Below are 24955 nucleotides of genomic sequence, written 5' to 3'. Positions count from 1 at the left end.
TCTCCGAGCCATGTCAGCAAGGGAAGTATTAATTCTATTTTAAAATAGTTCAAGGGGTAATAGAACCTCGTAAAGTATAAGTATGTAGTTGAAAATCTGGTAATAGGTTTGATGCGGGAGGGGGGCATTTGACCATTTTCTCATTTAAAAAAAAAAAATAATCCTAGAATAGGAAGTGAATTGCAAGCTTTTGCAAGTGTGTATACTTTTTCACCTGAGGTCTTTTATTTGTTAGTCTCTTATATGATAGTAATAACTTAGACTAGTTAGTAGAGCTGGGCATATTTTGGTCTAAATCAAAAAAATTGAAAAATCAAACCAAAATTTAATTTTGATTTTTCAGTTTTTTCGGATCGGTTTTGATTTGTAATTTTTAAAATTTGATTTTTCGGCTCGATTTTCTATTTTTTAAAAAAAAATTAGGTTAAATCGAAAAACTAAAATTTTATGCATAAATAAATAATATATATATTTTATTATTATATTATATATATAATATTATATATATATACAGTAACGACAAATTCACAATTAACACTTAACGTTAACAGTAGTCAGTACATATGCCGCAGCCCGCAGCCAACCCTAAATCCCTATTCCGGTATTTATTTATATTTAGGAATGAAAATTGGATTTGAAAAAATTATTTTTTAAAAAAAAATCATCAGTTTAAATGTTCAGACATGACAAAAAAGAGGTCACTACTTTAATTTTTAAAATCAAAATAAAAATCTGAAATAACCGAATCGAATTTGTAGAAATCAAACCAAACCGAATTTATTTTGGTTTAGTTAGGGTTGTCATTTTTTTCAATCCGAAAATCAAAAAATTGAACCGATATTAAAGTATCAGATCGAACAAATTGAATACCCACCCTTACCCCTGTAAGTAATATTCAATGAATTTGGATTACGCTACATTCTTGTATTTCAATGGCTCGGGCTCTACAAAAACAACTGACCCTAACTCGGACTCTCCAATCGAAAAAAGGCTTGCAACAAAAATGGCAAGTTTAAACATAATTGGTTTTCATAATAGCTTATGTGGAAAAAAAAAAAAAGAAAGAGGTTCAGATAGTCCTGTGAATTACAAGTTTTTGCAAGTGTATACGTGTTCACTTAGGGGCATATCAATATAATTAGTGGCATAAAGTTAAATTTTAATAAAAAATCTTAAATATATACACATTGATATAAAAATAATACTTTAATAATTTAAAGTTATCTTCTTCTTTTTTTTTATATTAGTTATTTTTTATGTAGTGTTTTTAAAAAGCACATAACATTTAACTTCACATATTTATACGATTATTAATAAAAGTAAGGATTAATTCTAGTGAATAAAATGTTAGACATTTTTTTGCAATACGTTAACTTGAATGTTGTTTTTAAAACTTTATTTATTAATATGAAGCTTGATTTGTTTAATTCAAAGTTCTAAAATATTTCTGGTAAATATTAGATAGTTTTTTCTTTCTTTATTATTTCTCTTTTTTGACGTATTTAACAATCTTCATTGTTATTTCAAGTGAAGTTGAAAATCATAAAATTTACTATTAAAATTTTTTAGACCTCAAAATTATTGGGCCTAAAACAAACTTTTTACTAATCTGACCACGAGTCAGCCTGCGTTCACCTGAGGCCTTGTTAGTCTCTTATATGATAGTAATAGTTTAGACCTCTAACTAATATTCAGTGATCACCTTTCTATAAGGTTCCCTCGTATTGCCTGAGTCTTCTCTTAAAGAAAGAACTACAAGTTTTTGTTCATGAAGCAGCCAACACTTTTGGTCAGGTTATCTTTAGTGTGGGGCGCGGGGGGAGGGGGAGGGGCGTCGGGGAGAGCTCTCTTATTTCATGGGAAGAAGGTTGTTTAGCTTCTACTACTTAGGAATTGAGGTATTTTACTAGCAGTTTAGGAAACAAAGGGCATCGATCTCCCCCTTTTTTCGGAGTAATGTTAGTCTTGTTTTAACCCATAAAATCTCTATAATGAATTTGTGGTATGATCGACTTATTTAAGTAGCAGAGTAAACAAAAACTATGAATCATGTGAACCACATGCCTTGCGACATTCTTGAAGTCACATTACTTTTTTTTTTTAATTTTGATTCAGTTTTTAGCAAAATACTAGTGTAGTTTTCTCACTTTGTTATTTGTCTCTTGGCAGAAATGAAAAAGCTTGATGATACTAAAGATGAAGCCTGTAACTCTACAGTGGATTGCTTCTTAATTCAAATGAGCTCACATAACAAGAACTAGGAGAAAAATTAAACTATAAAATATGTGGAGAAAGTAAATAACAGACACAAGAGTTTTACGTAGAAACTCCTCGTTCAAGGGAGAAAAACGACAACCTACCTTCAGTATTTTACGCTCCACTATATCCAAGCAAATTTGAATACAAACTTCAAACTCCAAGTATTAAACACTTAATCCTTAATCTCCTAGTAATAACTCTATTACAATAAGACACACGCAGTAACTCTACTGTTTCAACCTCCAGCTAACTCTAACTGGACACCACAAGCTAACTCTAGCTTAAGAATCACCTAACTCTAGATGATTACAAGGAAATGAGATTTACACCACACCACCTACAAATAATCATGCAAGCAACAGGAGACAATTGTTTAAGAACACTTTACAAACACTCAAGTACAACAAGGAAATAAAATACAACTTGATGAGCTACCGTTTTCCTGTTGCGAAAGGAGTCTTTGATCCAAGAGCTTCAAGAGATATTTTGTTGTAAGATTATGGAAGATTAGTTTTCTTGTTGAAGAAGATGATCAATATATATGTATGACACAAGAAAACCTAGAAGCGATCTCATTGGTTGGGACAAAAAGGTGGCAGCAACTTTTTCACCAACTTGTGTACTTTGCGCCAGCTGTGATAGTGAACTGTGAAAGTGACAGGTGAGTCCAACATGTTCCCTAAGAGAAAGCAACTTTGTCATCACATGATCTCTAGGAAATAAGTCCCAACATACATCTTGTAAATCATCAAAACTAAGGAGTTAACAATTTCCTCCTTTTTTATGATGACAAACCCATGCAAGCGCTCAACATCTTCAAGCATCTACACAGCACACAATATATAAATCAACATACCTTGTGTCCACCAGCTCCCCCTATATCCCCCTATCACTGATACCCCTAAATATCCTACACCTTATTCCCCCTATCTATGAGCATCATTCCCCCTGAGTAAGAGAACCCATTCCATCATGCTAAGCCTATGCTAAACCCATGCTATACTTTCCCCCTTCACAGCTAGATACATCTCAATACTTTCTCCTTTTGGAATCATTAAAGAGGCTAAGCAAAAAACCAATAATAGATAAGCATACATGTTAATTCATGGTTATTGAGGCAACACTTTCATGAACAAGAAAAAAATCAGACAGAAATAGAAAAAGTGATAGCACAAAAGTCTTTCATTCATTGATCAAGAAGTTAGTAAAAATGGCATTCAAAAAATAGTAACCATCAAAACATCATAATAACTATGCTAAGTACAATCCAGAGACAAACACTAAGAGGATGGTTTTTACACAGGGCTTAAAAGGGAAAGCTAGAGGGGAAGGGAATAGGGACCAAATTGGGAAGGAATCAGAAAGAAGGACCAGAAGCTTGAGATAGTTGCCTAATAAGTATAGTCATTCTTTCACTCTCTACAGCATGAGCCTTGATAATTTGTTGGTTCAATGCTTCTTTCTTTGCAATCAAGACCTCAACTCGAGTTTCCAACTTCTTCACCCTCTCCTATAGGGCAACATTTTCATCTTTCAATTTCCCACTAGAAATGGCTCCCTCTTCTCCTCTTTTTGTAGATGTTGCCTTCAAAGAATTAATCTCAACATTTCTTTGGACTACCATGGCTGTCATGACATCCAGCAATTCTCTCAAACTATTCTGCACATCAATCAGTTTAGACACAATTGAGTTAGATTTCCCACCTCCTATTCTGGAAATGCATTCATTATCTTTAAGAGTTATGATGTTGAACACTTGCTTTACTAAACCATACTTTCCTTGTCCACACTCAACATTAAAGCAGGCAAAGACTCTATTTAACCAGAACCTATAAGTTAACCCATGTTTGCCATCTTTTGTAGTCATCACTGTTTTAATGTGTTCAATGATAATATAAGGCAGATTAACCTTCTTATATTTATATAACACTTTCATGAGGTACAAATATGGTCCAGTCACAATAGTCCTCTTCTTCGTCTTGGAAAGGAGGACTTTGTTGACCAACTCAAACAACAATTAATATTCACCTTTAAGAGTCTTTTGCTAACATTTTAATGTTCAAGTCATCAAGCTTGCCACAAATTTTTAGAAAGCTTACAAACACTTTTTCGAATCTTAAGGACTTGATCCCTTCGTAGGAGCTCCATGGATTTCAGAAAGTGTATCTTCATCTAAACCCATATTCACTCCATTGACTTGTGCGGTCAAGTACAATCTATCATAAAAAATGGTCAAGTTATGATAGAACATTCTAACCCCCTCTTCATGCAACTGAGGCACAGAACTCAAATAGGTACTACCAGTTCTGAAATTTCACCCAGTCAATTGACTCTCTCATTCCTATAATTTCAGCCATAATATGATCAAATACTCTCTCTCTTAAAACTTTTTGAGTCTTAAGGATCTCTTGCGTTGCCTCTATAGATAGGTCATTCTCTTTTCTAGATAAAGCAGCAACCTTCTTTAAGGAACCAGTTCCCTTGCCAGAAGTTCCAAGAGTTCCTGAGGTTTTGGCTAATTTAAAATTAGGACTTGGTCCCTTACCAGTACCTTGGTCTGACCTGTTTCTTTTATTAGTGGCCTTGAACACTATTTTTTTTACCAACAGCCCCTTTCCTTTCTTTGTTGAGGCAATCCTTTTTCTTCTCACCTTTGCCTTTGTAGCAGCAACATATTTCTCAACATCTAAATCGAGTGACTCGTCCTCATAGTCACTTAAGCTTTCAAACAAGCTATCAAAATCACTATCCTCACTATCTCCACTTTCATTGAATAGGCTCTCAGTTTTCTCATCTTATTCTTTAATAACTACCACCTTTTTAGTAAAAGGCTCAACTATATCTATCCCCACCTTCATTGGTCATCTTATTCTCTTAGTAGTATCTTTGTTTCTCTCCAAGGCTTCTCTTATTATGTTTTTTGGAACTCGACCTGGTCCTAGTGGGTTTGACAGTTCCAAAAGAAGCCTCGATTGAGGAGGAGGACCCTTTCTTAACTAATTTCCATGACAAGGGCTTGTTATCATCACTGTTTGAGTCATCTTTGCCACCCTTATTCGCTCTTAATAAATCAAGAACAGGTGGAAGTACCATATTTTCATCATTAACATTTTTAGGGTGGTCATTTTGCCTCCTAGTAAATAATATTGGAGAGGGTGTTTCCCACCTAAGAGGTTTAGCACTTAAAGCAGTCAAACCCTGTACCCCTATTTCCTCACTCATGGCCTAGGTATTTGAAGAAGTTGTTTTGGAAGTAGGAAAGTCCTCAAACAGGTTTTCATCTAGAGAGGTGCTTCCTGATTTGCTAGTGGACTTAGATTTATTAGATGAAAGAGTTTTAGAGGATGAGTCCAAACCCTTACATAAAGGAACAGTATGGTTAGGAACTTTGTATTTGGAGGGGTTGCTTTGAAAGTCATCCTCTGGAATTGAGGATCTAGAAGAATCAACTTTAGGGTCAACTTCTTTTTAGAGAAGGGAATGATTTTGGGGTTAACACTGGCATTAGCACCATCATCATTTTCAGAGGGTAGATCATTTGGAGGGTTCATCTTCTCCTGAGTATTGTAGTCCTTGGAAATCTTTCGTAGGGAAAAAGGAGTAAATTTTATGATAGCAAATTAATCCTCTGACCCAGAAGGAATGGAAGGAGTATTGATGACTTTCAGAGGAATAGGCTCATCTTTTTGTGAGGATGAGAAAGAGTAAACCATTTTTAGGAGTTTAATGGATTGAGAATGATAAGCAGGACAACTTTTTTTAAATGATTTGGGATCTGATAAGGTTGTGTGAGAGATAATTTAAAAAATAAGAAGGACAAGAATTTGATTTTTGGCTTTAAAAATGAAAGGAAAGAACAGTTCAGATTAAATAGATAGATATGTCTGATGAGATGAGTTCGGTCAGATGGATGAGCCTCTTGGACTTAAATTACAAGTGATAGCTTTTAGAAGAGGCGGGAGAGTAGCGTGACATATATCATTTAATGTTTAAAACAACCACTATTGAGGAATAACAAATTATACTAACCTTATAGGGACTCGATCCCCGAATGATTTTGAACTCAATCATTTTATGTTGTCTCACCTCTCCTTTTCATATCTTCAACTCCTTTCCATAGGCATATATCTGCAGAAGACATGAGACTGAATTAGACATGTAAAACATTATCTAATTAAGATGCCTTTTCACCAATTCATATCCACGTATGGAGGATCATAAGAGTCTTATGTATCCATATGATTTCATCAACTCTACCCTTTCTAGTGTCACTCAACCAGTTCCCTACTAACTTTCTTCATGGAACCCCAAAGGATATGCCTCCTAAACAGTGAGAGCATTAATTTGGTCAATCAAGTGCACCAAACCACCATCATCAATACACTTTGATTTCTTTAGCTCCATCACTAAGGATGCATTGCCTCCTTCAAGGGCCTACTGCAAGAGGTAATCTTTCAAGCTATCAGTCACATGCTCCAAGCAACCATCATCTTCATCTCCATATGGGTTTCTTGCTCTTGATTTACCCTTCATCATATATCAGTTGTAAGTTTTGGGAACCCATTTCATCCTCGATTCCCAGTAAGAAGATAGAGGAAAGATCAACTTTTTTCTTACCTAGTTAGGTAATCTTCCTTTCTTGTTTCTTGAAGCAGTGAGGTTTCTCATGCTTCTCTGAGATGCTACCTTGGATGGACACATTTCTCTTGTATGACCATCTTTTGTCACGATGAGTGCATAGAAGATTATCCTCGCTCCTTGTATGTCTAACAAAACTGTTGGGGCCATCATCTTCACTATGGTGTCCCAATCCTCTTCTGCTATTGGATCCTTGGCTGGTAAGGGTAGTCAGTGTTTATGAACATGTAATCCACTTGACAGCTTTCTCAAGTTCGATCTTCACCTAAACCAATTCCTTTTTAAGCATAGAGTTTCTATCAAGTGAAGCAGTTATATTAGCCTTGGTTTCAGTCAAATTTGGTTCTAACTGAAACTGTATCCTACTTTCTTCACCTTTTCCCTTTAAATACTTCTTAGAGATTTCATCTAGCCTCTTATTCAGAAGATCATTCTCATAAGAAAGATTTTTGCTAGTGCCTTGATGCTCACCACTTGTATATTCAGCTCTACCATTTTTTTCTTCATATTTTTCCAAGTCTTCCTTCAGCTTTTCCCTTTCATTTGTGAGTTTGGCCACATGGGCACTCATTTTAATTACTTTTTCTTCATATTTTTCAGAGCTTTCTTTAGATTTTGTTTGTCCTTAGTAAGGTCATCCAGGGAATCAATCAGCACAACGGCAAGAGATCTCAACTTACTAAGGGTGTAATCCTTTAAATTTCCTTGATGTCAAGGAGAGTCATTGGCTTATCTTCATCATCATCAATATCTGCTATCAGAGTAAAGAAAGGATCAAAAGCTGATACTTCATCTTCCATTACCAATATGGAAATATCTTCTCTTTATTCTGAATTATCTGAGTCACTTGATGGGTCACTCCAATAGGCTGCCAGCACTTGATTGACAACTTTGTCTTTTTATCCCTTTTTCTAAACTTCATAGGGACTTGGTCTTTGCCTTTTTCTTTACCGACAGCTTGCTTAGCATATTCCTTATACTCTATATTATACATTGGGCAATCCTTGATATAGTAACTAAGCTTGCCACACTTGTGACATGTGTCACTTGTCTTTCCTTCCTTGAAGAACTTGCTAGACTCTCCTCTTCTAGGTATAGCCCCTGATTTTCTCAAGGCTTTGAGAACCCTTTTGACAATGTAAGTTGTCTCCTCATCTTCAGCAATGGAAGTTTCTTTTGTAGCCCTTAGAACCAGATTCTTCTTCACCTTAGGCTTAACTTTAAATTGCCCAAACCTTCTTAACATCTCATACGTTTTGAGATTGCCAATAAGCTCATCCATAGCCATTTTATTTAGATCCTTGGCTTTATTTATCGTATTAACCTTGCTCTCCCACTTTTTAGGAAGAATGCTCAGGACTTTCCTAACCTGTTTGTGGTTTGGAATATCTTCACCAGACAATGTAGCTCATTGGTTACAGCAGTAAATCTTGTGTGCATCTCTTGAATGGACTCTCCCTCTTTCATAGTGAAAGTTTTATATTGATTTTTTAGCATATTCACATTGGACTGCTTAACCTGAGTAGTTCCTTCATGGGTTGTCTGAAGACAGTCCCAAATCTCCTTAGCAGCTTCACAGGAAGAAATCCGATTGTACTCATCAGGATCAATGCCACACACAAGTATCTTCTTGTCCTTGTAGTTTTTTCTATCTTCTCCATATCTGCATCATCATATTCTTTCTTGGTCTTGGGAACCTATGAGGTCACATCACCAACTTTTACTGCCCTTGTAGGAACAAAAAGGTCATCCTCAATGACATCCTATAATTCTGAATTTTTTGCCATGATTAATTCATGCATTCTTATCTTCCATCATCTATAATATTCACCATTGAACTTTGGTGGTCTAGTGGTTGACTGACCTTCTTCTATATTTGGAGGAGCTACCATTTTTCAGGATCCTTCCAAGGTGTTAGCCTTTGTAGAAAGACCCATTCTAATACTAAATTTAGAGTTGCAGTGGATTGCTCCTCAACTCTGAGACTTGTTCCCAAATAAGCTCACACAACAAGAAATAGGAAAAGAACTAAACTATAAAATATGTGGAAAAAGTAAATAGCAGACATAAGAGTTTTACGTGAAAACTCCTTGCTCAAGGGAGAAAAAATCACAACTTCCCTCTAGGATTTCTAAGCTCCACTATATCCAAGCAAAGTTGAATACAGACTCCAAACTCCAAAGATTAAACTCTTAATCCTTAATCTCCTAGTAATAACTTTATTACAAGAAGACACACAGAGTAACTCTACCGCTTCACTTCATCCTCCAGCTAACTCTAACTGGACACCACAAGCTAACTCTACCTTGAGAATCAACTAACTCTAGATGATTACAAGGAAATGAGATTTACATCACTCCACCTACTAATAATCATGCAAGCAACAATAGGCAAACATTTAAGAACACTTTACAAAGAATCAAGTACAACAAGGAAATAAAATAGAACTTGATGAGTTATCAGTCCCTATTGCAAAAGGAGTTTTTGATCCATGAGCTTCAAGAGATATTTTGTTGTAAGATTATGGAAGCTTAGTTTTCTTGTTGAAGAAGATGATCAATATATATATGTATGACACAAGAAAACCTAGGAGCGATCTCATTGGTTGGAACAAAAAGGTGGCAGCGGTTTTTTCACAAAATTTTCTACTTTGCGCTAGCTGTGATAGGTGAGTCCAACCATTTCCCTAAGTGGAAGCAACTTTGTCATCATATAATCTCTAGGAAACAGGTCCCAACATATAATTTGTCAATCTATCAAAACTAAGGACTTAACAAAGCGTAATGGTCCGAGTAATGTTGATGTGATTGCGTTTGTTTATGATGTCTTGTACTATATTGTTAAATGAGATTTCTAGTCATAATTACTAAGTTTTTGACATACTTGTGGTATTTTGCAAACACGGTTTAATTTGTGCGGAGAAAAGATGATTCTATCATGTATAATTTGTGTTACTATATTGTTAGATGAGATTTGTAGTCATTACTATTAAGCTTTTGATATACTTTTGGTATCAGAATGTGATGTACATCCGTTTATTTCCCTTATTGGAAATGCCTAGAAATGAAGTAAATATAGCTGCTTCCCATTTGAGGAAAAAGGAAAAAGAAATAATCCTAAGAGGTGGTATGATCTACGTGCACTAGTCTAGCATCGCCAAACCATAGGATCTGGTGGGTGTGTTGTATATGTATATATATACTTCCTTAACACACTGGTAGAAAGTAGAATAATGATAGTTTGCTTTATATGTTTTAAGCTTCAATTTATGACAGTTCCATATTTTCTACATTGAAACTCACTATATCTATAGTCGTAGGTCTATGTTTACGCTGTTCGTTGTAGTCTTGGTTTCAAGAAACTATGAGCATGTAGAGAAATTGTGTTCTCGATTTTTTTCTTAAAATCATATATAACTAAAATCTAATGTAATAAGTATAATAATTGTCTAAAAAAAAAAAACTAAAAGATCAGAAACAATGTATGCAAAAAATAAGCAAATAACCAAAGTCGGACAGAGGCAGCACCTGGACAGTTGCAGTCTCTTCAACAGGTGCAAGTGCTAGTGCATCCTCTGCATTTGGAGCAACGCCAACGCCGGAGCCCAAATTATGGGCAGGTTGGGCAGCATCTGTTGGGTTCGAAATCCAGAGAGCGTCATGCGGAAGCTTTTAGTTTGCAAACCATAAAGACGATAAATCAAACGACACATGAAAAATTAAACTAAAAATATATTATTGGATATGGTTTGGCCAAACGACCTACATATTAAAAATAAAATTTAAAATTCTAAAACTTATTGGGAGAAATCTCCCCCTAAACAAAAACTCTTTAAAGACTACATTGTGAATGTTATTGTGTTATGATATGAGAAGGGGTTCTATTTTAGATGTCCAAAACCTTTTCTCAAAAAAAAAGGTTAGTCAAATATGAAAAAGAATTATATTTTATTTTTTTTAGAAAAAGTAAAAGTAATTATGATAACTTTTATTTTCCTTCTGAAAAAATAAAACTTAAATATAATTAAAAAATCAGGACAAAAACCTAACAGCATCAGGTTGAGAGCCTTCAATAGCCAATGGACCTAAAAGATCTCCCAGAACATCAGGTGAAGGTACTGAAGGAGGTTGAGGATCCACAAGCTCATAAAGGGTTCATTTCTTTCTGCGTAATGTTGCTGCTACTATCAGAAAGTCAAAATCGTTAAAATTAAATAGAACAAAAGAAATAAAAGAGATTTGACAACAAAATGCCTAAAAAAAGATATGTCAAAAGATTTTTACCAGTATTTCTATTCACATTTAAAAATACATAAAATTTATTCAGGGTATAAAAATGTATCGCTTACAAAATCGTTCGCCATTTATTAATTAGATTCACCATATTTTCAAAGATCTACATAAAAAGAACTCATGGCCATGTTATACTTTTGGGCGCATAAACAAAAATTGAAGGTCCTTGCAAGGAGCCTAAAATATGTAAGGAATGAGTGCCTTGATATCATTTGGAAAATCATCAAACTTTAACTTGTACCATCTTCCTGTAGCAATGCTCCTTCCCATCAAGTAAAGAGTAGTTCCCAAAGTGAATGAAATTGCATATAATGTTTGAGAAGTGCAAGAAATTCCTACAAATATAAGAATCCCAAAGAGATAATGTGGGCATATTGCAAAATCAAATAGGCCACCTTGAGGAATTTTGTAGTCTTTTTCACCCTTTGTCCTCAAATTGGAGAGCAAAATATGATGATAAAAGTTTCCAATAATACCAACCAAAAATATTATGAATCCACCATATTTGAGATCAATAGATGGCTCTGGCAAACCTTGAGTAAGGTGTTGACAACAAATCATGGTAACTGTGGAGAGGAAATAACTAGATGATATTACAATTGTAGCTTCAATATCCATTGAACCACTGTATTTGTGAACAAATAGGACCTAGCAGTATCAAAACAGCAAAGGTATTAGAATTGCTCAAGATAGGTTTGCAGTTTTAATCCTGTAATTGCTATTAGCTAATAGTTTAACCTTTCTAAATGTTAAAAGGACACTTTGTTTATGTTTCCACCCGGTATCTAGTATCCGCTTTGGGTCAGATTAATAAAGGCTCACACCTGAATGAGAGACCTATGTTGCTCGAATTATCTAAAATGATGCCGCATTCACGTGTCAGATCGATCCTTTAACATGCACTAGTTTTGGAAGATCCAATTGCATAAATCAATAACATTTTTGAAAAGTTGAAGCAACACAGTGTAGAGAATAACAGAAAAAAGGAGTAATTTAGGAGACCTTTTGCTGGCCCAAGATCGTTAACTGAGATCGGAAGATTCAACTAAGAAGAGGAAGCTATGAAAAAAAAAATTGTTATGGAAGAAGACTTCTTGAATTGAATTGCTTTTTTGAGTTGGTTACAAATGTCTAATGTCATCCCCTATTTATACTTGTGTAGGGATGATTCTAGATACTACAAATACAAATCTAGAGTGTTCTATGCTCTTCTACAAATATCTCCCTTAAATATCTAGCACCCTCTAATATCTAGATCTTTCCTAAATACAAATATCAAATAACTACACTATCCTTTTCTAGATTCTTCTACCTAAAATATATAGATATTTATTCAAGTTGATTATCCTAAATACTAGACTATTCTAGAAACTTTACTAGAAATCTATGATTTTAAAAAATCTACTTTAATATTTTCACACTCCCCTTTAAATTGATTTTTTTGGAAGCTACCCTAAACTTGTCACGGAAGAATTCAAATGAAGCTTTGAACTGCACCTTGGTGAAAATCTTACCAGGTTTTGCATGACTCCTCTTGCTTCTTTAAATGATAAAGATTTTCCGTTAATGACCGACCTTGCGAAGAAACAAGAATATGTATTGACAAAATTTTCATCTTTGTAGCGGACTAGCTTGATAATAGTCCTCGTTGGCCCTTTGCGAACCATATGAATCACCTTGTCAAGTTTCATTTTGTTGAGTTTCTTGGTCCCCTTTTATCTTAGCTCCTCGACAACTATATTATTCAGAGAAACGCCTAGTTAAAATCTGCGCTATCTTTTCTTTGTAGACATCAAAATGATTCATTTTTTTTATGTGATAAAAGATAACTGTAGGAATAAATATAGTGAATGGAAGAAAGCATCGTTTACACCCCAAACTATACCCGAAAAGTCGAAGCCACACCTAAACTATACTAGTGACCTATTACATACCTAAACTATAAAAAAGTGAAACTATTTACACCCTGTCAGGCTACCACCACTTGCTTGTGGTGTAATGTTTTACACGCGCTGCCACGTCAGCACCACGTCAGTAAAAAGTATCATTTTTTATAGTTAAAGAGTGTAATAGGTCACTTATATAGTTTAGGTGTGGATTCGACTTTTTGACTATAGTTTGGGGTGAAAACGATGCCTTTTCCCTTAATGTTTTTAGCCGTTTACTTTTGCTATTTAAGGTTGAACGCGCCTAAAATAAGTGTAACACACGCGCCTTAGAATGGGGGTCACGGGGAGGTAATAATATCACTTTTATATAGTTAAGGTGTGTAATAGGTCACTTATATAATTTAGGTGTGACTTAGACTTTTCTTGTATAGTATAAGGTGAAAATGATGCATTTTTCCTATAGTGAATTGATTCTAATTATTTTGATGTTTTTCATGTTTATTTTTATATTAGAGAATTGATCATTTTATTTTAATATTATTTGCACGATTAAGAATCCTAAGCATGCATTAAGAATCTAAACTTATAATTAATATATTATCAATATTCTATCTCTATATATAATAACAGGGGCAAAACGCCACATGTCAATACCACGAAATAAAATATTAATTAAAATAATAATTTAAAAAATAATAACTATTACCTCAATGTAAACTGCACATTAAAAAAAGAAAAAAAAAATTGATATAAATTACAAATAAATCATCTTTTTTCTCTGATTACCTCTACTTTGAGCTAAAAATTGGTGAAGAGCTGCATCAGAAAAATAGGTTATTCTACAAAACTAAATAACCCAATTGGGTGTTATAGTAAAAATTTTAGCGCTCAGATTTTACTGTTCTACAAACAAGTAAAAAGAGGATCAACACACGCCATAGCTGCAGATACACCGGTTTGCGAATGCGCCATATGGATTTCCCCGCCAAGATATGGGTCAGATCTTATCAACATAGCGAAGTAGATTATAGACCCGAAAGAGCAAATCATCATCACAACCCATATTTTCACATCAATCAACATCAGTTAGGTTCCAATCTCCTGAAAAAGCATCTATCTACTTTAAAGAAGCACAAGCAGTAAAAGGAAGAGGCATATAAAAATATCTGAAATTTTATGGCCAAACGTTAAAATAATTCTTGATCTTTTCTTTTACTCATGGAGATGAAATCATAGACATGGCAGAGTGGGGGAAACCACCCTTTACAGAAAATCCATCTCTCTGATGTCTCATTCTTCCTTTCAGAGCCAAACTATGGTGAGGATTCTGCCGTAAGAATCATCATCACAGCCTTATTTGACAGATGGAAACTTCTCCACAGGTACGCATTTGGACAATTTCAAACCAACTTTCAACAAACAAATAACAATAACCACAACAACCACCAAGCCAGTGAAATCCCACAAACATAAGCAAAGAGGGATGTTTGGTCTAACAAGAAACAATAGTAGTACTTCTGAAGAGAGTTGTTGATTTTGTTTATCAGGAAATCATAGGCCAAACAGAGGGGTCAACCACCCTCCAAGAATTCCTTTTTTCTCTCAGTTGGCCTCATTCTCAATACTGGCCTGAACTTTCATTTTTCTGTAGAACACTCTGATTTATAGAACACAATTTAACCAGAGATCCTGTATGTCCGCTTTAACTGTCCCTTTTCCATGCTTTTGCTGTTTGTTTATCCAAAAATGCAGCCACAAAGAAGCAATGTAGTCACAGATAGAGAGACAGAAACAAACAAACAATACACAGGCACACACACATTACACATATGACATACTACTTAAAAAAAACCTCAAACATGGCTTCAACTTGGCCTCCGCTAGCAAGTAAGCACTCCAAACTTTGAAACTGTACATCTAGACACCTCCAATTTGGTCTAAATTAACACTAAAAGGTACTTTAGGCTTAATTATATAATTAAGAGGGTTATGTAAGTAGGGGTGGGCATATTTTGGTTTAAACCGAAAAACCAAACCGAAATTTAATTTTGATTTCGGTTTTTCGATTTTTTGGATCGGATTCGGTTTGTAATTTTATTTCGGGTTTTCGGTTTAACTGAAAATCGAAATTTTATAAATAAATAAATAAATAATATATATATATTTTATTATATATATATAAAATATATATATATATATATAATATAATATTATATTATATATATATAATATTTAGTAATTCACATTCACAATTAACATTTAACAGCAAATTCGCATATGCTGCAGGCTGTCTATGGATTGTTTTAGTGACTCAAATATTTTATGGACTATTTCGGTGACTTTGGACTGTTTTATGGACTATTTATGCAAGGTTATATTATATGTAATGATTAATGACGTTATGTATTATGTTAAGTTTATGATTATTTCATTTCATTTCATCCATGTTGAGTTATTTATAGTTATTTATATTAGGGAATGAAAAACAGGTTTGAAAAAAAATATTTTTTCTAAAAAAAATTCATCAATTTTAAATGCTAAGTTATGAAAAAGAGGGGCTAACTACTTTAATATTTCAAACCGAAATAACCGAGCCGAATTTGTAAAAACCGAACCAAATCGAATTTATTTTGGTTTGGTCACAGATGTCATTTTTGTCAATCCGAAAACCGATAAACCGAACAGATATTAAAAAAATCAGACCAAACCGACGGAACGCACACCCTATATATGTAAGTCTGTTATTGTTTCATTTAACTTCTGTCCAGTGAGTGCAAAGAAATTAGTGAACTCTATACTTAGTTTAGGATGCCAGTAAATGAAAAAGAACAAGATATTAAAGCTTATGTTCAATATTATATGATGAGAACAAAGGGAGAAACCGTAAGGATAACAATCTAGAAATGGCTTACTATGTGCTTCACCTATTGATAAAATGTGTACGAATATATTAAACAGTGAAAAGCAAAAGAATAATCGCAAAATGCAGACCAAAAATGACTGTAGAAGTCAATTCACTTCAAAGGAGGATCGTTAAGGGCTTGGCAGCTACAACAAGTTACAATAGTCGTAATATAGAGTTTTAATATAAATCTGAACTTACAATTCGTTTTTTTTTTTCTGAAAGTACATGTTGAGTAGAAATGATGGCCGAAGTAGTTAAAATAGAACAAATGAATGTGAATTGATTTTTAAGTTACGATTTAATTTTGATGCAGGAATCTAGTGCACCACAATCTATAACAGAGGATCGGGAACAGTGTGCATAGACAACCTGGTTCAATCTAATGAGAAGAAGCCTATTCAGTTTTACAAAGGATGTGAAGGGTGAGACATCAACAACATGTTAAAATAATCGAATTTGGAATATACATACAAATGTAGTAGGTTGACAATAAGCATATGAACTAAAAATACCAAAATCATATAAATAAAGCATCTACAGAATGTACATATTGAAGAACAAATATGTGTTTAGTGGAACTTGTCAACAAATAATACGACTGTTAACAATAAGCACATGAACAGAAAAATCGGACAAAGCAAGTAAGCTATTTTGGAAGGAAGTAAATTGATCAGTTTTTATTGAGCGGGAGATTAGATTTCACAACAAATAACTGCGAAACAGAAGAATTATTAGTGAATATGTTGTTTTGTTTTGAGGCACATAATGTTTGGGTAAAGAGAAACAACAGGGTATACCTATTTGGAGGAAAATTGTCATCTGCGTGGTGTCTCTTAAACAGAGAGAAGCGTATAGTTGTATCGGGCGTCTATTCACATAGTAGAATTATTATTAGGGCGATGTTTTAGGGTTGAGTGTTGGGTCTTTTAGGTTGGGGGGTAATTTAGTAATTTCACTTTAAGTTTTTTTGAGTTGCTACTTTTAAGGTAGTATATATATATATATATATATATATATATATATATATATGTTGGTTTTTAGCTTCGAAATTGGAAAAATAACATAGAAAGAGTTGGAGAAAAATAAAATACGGCAATAGTATTGTCAAAGGAAATTCTTTTATTAATAACTCAAAACACATATTTATAGATAACTTTCTAATTACACTCCAATTTAAATTGAGATAGCTAATTCTTATTCAAATAATAAAGAGACAACTAATTCCTAAGTCACATAGGACTCTAATAATTAAAAATTACTAAAAATATCTATTCCTACTTTTTATTTCTGAGACATATTTTCAACACTCCTCCTTGGATCAGAAATTATCTCGACTTTGGTGAATTTTACCTCTTGAATAAATCTGTCAATTCATCTTTGTTCTTGCAAGACTTGTGTGAATCTTCTGAAATTGTTTTGATTGCAATATTCTCTTTTCCTTCTGTAGGAATATAGCCACCATTTTCAATTCTGACTTTCTTATTTTTTCAAAGACAGAAACTCTTTGAAAAGAGTTTTGTCATATGTGTGGTTTGTACAACCACTGTCAATCGTCCAAAAATCAGATTTCTTAGTTGAAGAATACGTTGCCACAAATAAGTGATCTTCTTCTTCTTCTTTGGTGACTTGGGTATCTGCTTCATATTCTTGATATCTGTTTTTGCAAATAACAGCTTCATGGCCAAATTGATTGAAGATCTTACATTCTGCATCTGGTCTATTCCAACATTTAAATGAAGGATGACCTATTTTGCCACAGTGTTGGTAAGGTGGGTAATTATTATCCTTGCTTTGAGTCTTGTGCTTGGCCGCTGAAGCTCCTTCAACCATATCATCCTGTCTCATAAGCCTCCTTTTCTCTTGCGCCTGTAACGTATTTAACAATTCTCCTAAGGTAATCTTGGACAGGTCTTTTGTGTTTTCCAAGGTAATTATTGATACTTCGTATCTTTCAGACACAGTAACAAGAATTTTTTCAACAATTCTTGGATCTTTAAATTTTGTGCCAAAAAATCTTATCTTGCTAACAATGCTAAGAAGTCGGTTTGAGTACTCTTTGACAGTCTCAGATTCCTTCATCTTTTGCAATTCGAATTCTCTTATTAGATTCAACACCTTCATGCCTCGTATTCTTTCATCTCCTGTATATTCTTCCTTCAGATAATCTCAAATTTCTTTTGGTGATTTAAGGATCATAATTCTCATGAAAATTATTGGAGTCAGACTAGAAAACAAAGTTGTTTTTGTCTTTGATTTTCTGATTTTCTTTTCCTTTTGACTTTTGATCTGGGCCACCGTGAGATTATCGGGCAGCGGAATAACATCATAATCCTCCTCCACGGCCCCCCAAAGATCTAAAGCCTCAAGATAAGTCTTCATTCTTACTGCCAAAAGATGGTAATTCTCACATCAAAGACAAGAGTTATTTGGAAAAAGCTGTTTTCAGAATTCATCTCTCACAAATCCCTCAAGAAACTGGCTCTTGATACCAATTGTTGGTTTTAAGCTTTGAAATTGGAGAAATAACAGAGAAAGAGTTGCAGAAAAATAAAATACGGCAATAGTATTGTCAAAGGAAATTATTTTATTAATAACTCAAACATATATTTATAGCTAACTTTCTAACTACACTCCAATTTAAATTGGGATAACTAATTCTTATTCAAATAATAAATGGACAACTAATTTCTAATTCACATAGGACTCTAATAATTAAAAATTACTAAAAATATCTATTTCTACTTTATTTCTGAGACATATTTTCAATAATATATATATATATATATATATATATATATATATAATCTATTTTTGTAATCTATATCTATAATGTATTAAAAGTGTGAAGATTCTTAAAAAAGTGATTTGAACTTTTTGTCGTTCACGAAAATACTTTATAATAGACAAAATCGTCTTTTCGCTTTTTTATCTTCAATTATTATTTAATTATATATATAATTTTGAATCCTAGAATATATGGGTTAGGACTTTAAAATATGGTAATGGATTAGGACTTTAAAATATGGTAAGTTTTTTTCTTAAATTAGAACTCCTATTTATTTTGTAATTTATGTAGGTTTAATTTTCAACATATTTTTATATTAATATATTGTCCCATCCCACGCTTGTATTTTATGTTATTTCAACCATTGTAATTGTCATTCTCCGGGTTAGTATGTTATTCTCTCGCTCTTTTTTTTTTTAGTTATTTTTCCTTTTCTATTGGTTGTCGTGGCTTATTATTTTTTTCTTTAGCTAGGGAGTGATTTTAAGTTTAACACATCATACATTATCAAATTTGTTTTGTTTGTGGATTTTGATTTCTAGGTATGATATTCTCATATATTCGAATCTGACAATGAAATATTTTTCTCATATATATATATATGTGCTTATAATAAAATATCTGTTTTGAACTTTTTGCACTTCATTAAAAATCTTCATAATAGATAAAATCATTTAATTTTAAATGATCAAAAGTTACACGTGTGAAGCACGTGCAGCTAAACTAGTATATATGTGTGTGTATGACTTCATTTTAATTTCTTCAACGAGAGAAAGCAAACCGTCCCTTCTTTTTCTTCCTCCTATTGATAATCTCTTCTTCTTCCCCTCTTATTCCTCTCCTCACTATGTACTTACCAAGTGGGTGTTTGAATTGACTTATTATTATGTGCTTTTAGCTTTTAAGCATTTTTTAAATTTTTATGGCGTTTGGCAAAATAAAAAAATATTTTTAACCACTTATTTTTAAGTCAAAAAGTATTAAAATAAGTCAAAAGTAGGTGTACCAACTTATGGTTTATGGCTTTTGACTTATAAACTCCTTATTAAAAGTCAATCCAAAAAGGTTAAGATAAATATCTTCTATCACACCTATTTTGAAACTAATTTTACGATCAATATTTTAGTCACCAATAAAAATATTATTATACGATCAGTAATTTGCTCAATATTGAGATGAAGAGAAAAAACGATCGACGATGAGATGAAGAGAGAATAGTAGGCCTTCTAATGAACTTTATAGTCAGTAATTTAATCCTTAACTAAGTAAATAGGTGACTAATATATTTCCAAATTATTTCATTTGTAGCAGTTTTTTATCTAAAGGTGGTAATGACATGTGTATCATTTTTTTGCGATAGTACCTTCACGAAGAAATAAAATGCCCGAAAACAAATTGAAGATTTTACATTTACTTTAAACATTAGAGATAATAAAAATATGCATAATAACATATAGTATTAAATATTCCATATCACATTAACTAAATAAATATAATATATAGTTTGATATGTATATTTGACTCTCTTTCTTAAGAATTTGTTTTACGTAAACTGTAAAGCTTTTAATCTTAAAATAAATTAACTAGAATATTGACTTTAAAGTTTATAAAAGATAGGACATGTTTTCAAAAAAAAAAAAAACAGTGGATATAATTTTAATCTTAGTTTAACTTCTGTTCTTGAATTAAAGTATCATAAAAATAACTGAAAACATATACATCTCAAAAAATTCACTTCATAATTGTAGGAGTTTTCATAACAATTTTTTGTTTGTGATTTTCCACTTATCGTGATTTTAGGAGTTTTTAAATTCAAAATTATTTTTGTAAGGGCTTATGCTAATGTTGCTAAAATTTAGGGATACGAAATTTATAAATAAGAAACACAAAAATACATGTTGTCACACCCCCTGTTTTTCACCGCATTTGACCCCGCTAGGGAGTTGGTTTTAGAGAAAATGGTTTTTCCAATTAAAGTGACGTTTTGAAAAGGGATTATTTTATTTACAGAGTCGCCACTTGGAATTGAGTTTGGGTGTTCCAAGTCACCTTATTGAATCCCTATTCAAAAGGAAATGACTCTTTAATTTTTATTTTTCGATCTGCGAACTAGAAATCCGGATGAGGAATTCTGTTGACCGAGGGGAAGGTGTTAGGCACCCCTCGAGTCCCGTGGTTCTAGCACGGTCGCTTTAATGACTTATTTCAAAAATTTTATTTATGGATTTAGAATATTATTATATCCATGGAACAGTTTTTTTGTATTATTATCGTGTAATTTTACGTGTAAAAGTTTAAGAATATTGTTTGTAAATTAGAAAAAGCTATTTATTATCACGTCATATATGTATGTATATATATATATATGAGGGACCATATTTCATAAATACGTACATTTAACGATTAGTACGTAGAACTTAATAAACTCCTTAATCATTATTAGTACCATATTGCAATAAACTCTATAGTTATTAGTACTGTAATATTGCACTTCAATGGATACTGGAATAGCAATATTCGTGATGCTGAGACAATTGTTATATGCTTTTGAACTTTGACATTGAATGCATGCATGTGTGGTATATATTAGATGTTATGGAGTTTCTTAATAAATAAAAGAAGAATATGGAATTGATTTGCGTGTGTGCCACCATTTCCTTTATTTGTCAATATGAAATTTTGTTCCATCAACTACGACAACATCAAGCATCAAACTCGTTAGTAAACACCGGGCTTTCTTTCTTTCTAATTGGTTTTTTTTCTTTTTACTTTACTTAACTGATAATCTCTGTCATACTAGAGCATGGTAAGTTAGATGACAAAATAAAACAGGATGACATATTAAGATATGACCTAATCATAATTTCCTTTTTTCTAAAAAAAATCTTAGATCATGCAACCCTTTAGGATATTACCCTGGTGAATATATAAATATAGACACATGAAACACAAACAATCATAGTACGCCAGCCTACACGTCACACACTCATGAAGCTTATACCTATTAATAAGAAATATATTTATTTAAACATGCAATAAAATATAGAACGTGATAATAGTTTTTGCTAAATCTAGTGATAGTAATTATGACATGCTTTATATATTACATTAAAACTAATAATAAGTTAGATAGATACGTAAAAAAACACTTCATAAAATATTGGAGCCGAGTCTTGAATAATTGCAATTATCGAATTGTACAAGGATGATTGAGATATACCTTTGAGAAAATCGATTCACAATGACAAAATTATTATAATCTACTGATTCTAGGAGCCACGAACTTGAAACTGCGAATGGTAAACTCGAAGTTTAACTCCTCTGCTTGTTTTTCCGTAGTTTTCTTTTCTTTTCTCTCTAGTTTCTCCCGTTTTTTTTTTTTGGTTGTCTTCTTGTGTTGTTCAATCCCTCTCCTGATCTCCCTTTTCTTGTTGTGCCTGTGTTTTTATATATAAGTGCATGTGTGTGTCATGGGTTGTGTGGAGGAAGAGTGGGAGAGGTTAAGTAGAAGTGGAAATTGTGGGTGGTTTGGGTAGTTTAGGTTTCTTTATTTATTATTATTTTTTTATTATTATTATTAATGAAATAAAAATGATTAAAAACTGATAAAATATAATATAAGCTAATAACTAGTCTTAGGAATACGATTAAGAAAAATTAATATCACAACATTCTTTATTAAAGGTTGAAAGAAGAAAACAAATATAATTTAGAAAAATTCTTCTTTTTTTTTTTTTTCTAAAAATAAAAAAAATAAAAACTTATTTAAAATGTGACTCTATTTTTGTAATTTTCAAAATTTTTAACAAACCTCAAAGAATAAGATAAATTTAAGATGCCTAAAAAAAAATTAATTAAACATAAAAATGGTATAAAAACATTAGGTTTAGGTCAAAAAATTAGGTGTTTACACATGTTCACAAATCAGTTATAACTTATAAGGCCTATTTTTGTGAAATTTTGTTTTCAGAAAATACTTCTAAGAGACAGTTGTATTTACAACTTATTCTGTGCCAAAATATAAGACTTAGAAAGTTATAAAATTTAAAATACACATTCTAAAACACAAATTAGTTTCAGAGATTTTTTGTTAGGTGAAATCATATTTCCATAAAATACTATTAGGTTGACAAGTGTCAACATCAAAAATTCATTTAAAAAAAAATCAATTCAACTATTAAAAAAATAATTAAAAAATCTTCACATTAGTTATCCCTGTATAAACTGCACATTAAAAAATAAAAATTTCCTAATATGCATATTAATTTTTCATTGAAGCCCCAACTAATTCTACTGATTAAGAATGGAGTAGTCTACTACTAAACCACAACCCATGTTGGTTATCTTTAGTTACTTGCATACAAGTAATTATTATTTTATACAAAAAAAAAAATCATTTTCTTCATATATAGGCTAATTCTGATTAAGCACGTTCTGTCATTGCTTCGATCACATTAATTTATTAATCCTCTTAAATCTGAATTACAACATTTCATTGTTTCAAATCTTTTAATTAATTACACCTCCTTTATTCTTCTTTTTTGTATTTATTTTGAAACAAAATTCTACCATGCCTGGATCCCAATCAAAATGAGTACGTTAGTTTTTTTCTTACATAGTGGAGAAGTGTACTTCTCCCTTCTAATATCTAATTGGAATCATTCAATTGATTCTCTTCTTTTCTAAGGTCTGTGCAAGTTCAAAGAATAAAGGATGAGAAAATCACAATTATTAAGGTCATATTGTGAGCAATTTTGCTTAGCCATGAAGGTAAACATGTTTAAATCTTAAATTTTGGTGAGATATTTTGATTTCATTGTATATCTACTGCACTAAATTTATTCTTTTTATTAAGAATTAGATTTTTCTCTTCTAATTTGAGTTTATTAATATTTGATGCACATGAAGTGAATATTTGATCCATCCATGCCCGAAAATGGAGTATGACAACATTTTGGGTTACGCGAAAAAAAAAAATCAAAATCGGATGAGGTTACCAACATTTTCTAACATTGATATTAATTGTTTGAATAGACATGACATAATTATTTATATAAAAAGAAACTAAAAGAAGGTGAACTGGACGCAATCCATATGATCTGAAACGCGTACGAGCTTGTCAAAAGATTGTCAATATGATTTTGAATATATCACAAGGTTTTTGGTAAAAGACATTCTGTACTCAACATTGGTCACGCATATATTATTGGTTTTATTTTAATTGGTTACTTTTCATTGTACGCGGTAATTAAGTATTCATAAATAAGATGATTAATTTTATTAATTTGTCCTTTATTTATATCGATGAATATAAAAATCATTTATGCTCATATAAATAAAATAACATAGGATATATGAATAGGAGCATAGAAATTTGTTTATACTTTTAAAGAATATTAATTGTAGAGGTAGAATTAGAAAATGTTACTAATTTTGTCTTGATTTATTAAATGAACAAGTAATTTGTCAAATGTATTTATAATGAGGCAGTTAACTAAAATGAGTTGCAGGGAGTATAAAAGTGTAAAAAGCTATTTTGACTTAAAAACACTTAAAATGAGTCAATTTAAAAATCCTCACAGAATCTGACATTCTCGGTTTCAACAACGCCAACTATTAACTCGATAATATATGTAGTCATTATTTGTTATTCTGAATTTCTTAATGATTGGAATTGATTCAGATTCAACTTCATAGATGTTTTGCATGATTTATATATGTGTGAGTTTTACACATTCAAAAAGTAGTGGTTTCATGAAGTCGATTAAGTTCCTAAAATCGCAACGGTGTTTGCAATTCTATGTATGTAGGTGCAAGTGAAAGTAAATAAGATTAGTGCAAGAGACTTCAACTGTAAAATCTAATTCATAGAATGACTGGCTGAAAATAATTTTATACTAAATCCTTACACTTGCGAAGCTAAAATCAACAAATGAATCAGATACATGGTAATTTCAGTATGTATGATTATACATTTGCTAAAGTTCGCACCTTGAATCTATTGATATTTCAATGATGTAATGCTTAATAGTTTTTACAAAATGTGAGGTTTTAATGTCTATAAAAAGCGCATATAACTTAAAGTCCAAATTACATGTTCAAACAAAATACAACTTCATCTCAAATAATTTAATATCATGATTTAAAATTGGTATTTCATATCATATGGTCAGACAGGCCCTAAAAA

At 32.2% G+C, this 24955-nt stretch overlaps 1 protein-coding gene and 1 long non-coding RNA gene across 2 annotated transcripts; both read right to left on the bottom strand.

Moving 5' to 3' along the window:
- Positions 1-11237: 11237 nt before the first annotated feature.
- Positions 11238-12880, bottom strand: LOC107849352 (very-long-chain enoyl-CoA reductase-like). Its single transcript, XM_047401529.1, has 2 exons — positions 12704-12880; positions 11238-11837 (listed from the first exon to the last, which is right to left on the bottom strand). Exons 1-2 carry the CDS (start codon positions 12878-12880, stop codon positions 11367-11369), a joined length of 648 nt encoding a protein of 215 aa, XP_047257485.1. The 3' UTR covers positions 11238-11366.
- An 845-nt stretch (positions 12881-13725) lies between these two features.
- On the bottom strand, positions 13726-16848 carry LOC124889335. The gene is made up of 2 exons (XR_007048245.1): positions 16781-16848; positions 13726-14179 (listed from the first exon to the last, which is right to left on the bottom strand). It is a non-coding gene; the product is annotated as an uncharacterized LOC124889335 (long non-coding RNA).
- Positions 16849-24955: the final 8107 nt, after the last annotated feature.

This window comes from Capsicum annuum, chromosome 12 (assembly GCF_002878395.1).
Source record: "Capsicum annuum cultivar UCD-10X-F1 chromosome 12, UCD10Xv1.1, whole genome shotgun sequence".
In the NCBI taxonomy this organism is placed as follows: domain Eukaryota; kingdom Viridiplantae; phylum Streptophyta; class Magnoliopsida; order Solanales; family Solanaceae; genus Capsicum; species Capsicum annuum.
Note: the sequence above shows the minus strand (reverse complement) of the source record. Positions and strands in the feature narration are given on the sequence as shown.

Coding starts and splice junctions, on each gene's coding strand:
- LOC107849352 (XM_047401529.1), bottom strand. CDS start 12,880: ATGAAACTTGACAAGGTGATTCATATGGTTCGCAAAGGGCCAACGAGG. Junction 11,838..12,703: donor GAGGAGTCATGCAAAACCTG/GTAAGATTTTCA, acceptor TGATACTGCTAG/GTCCTATTTGTTCACAAATA.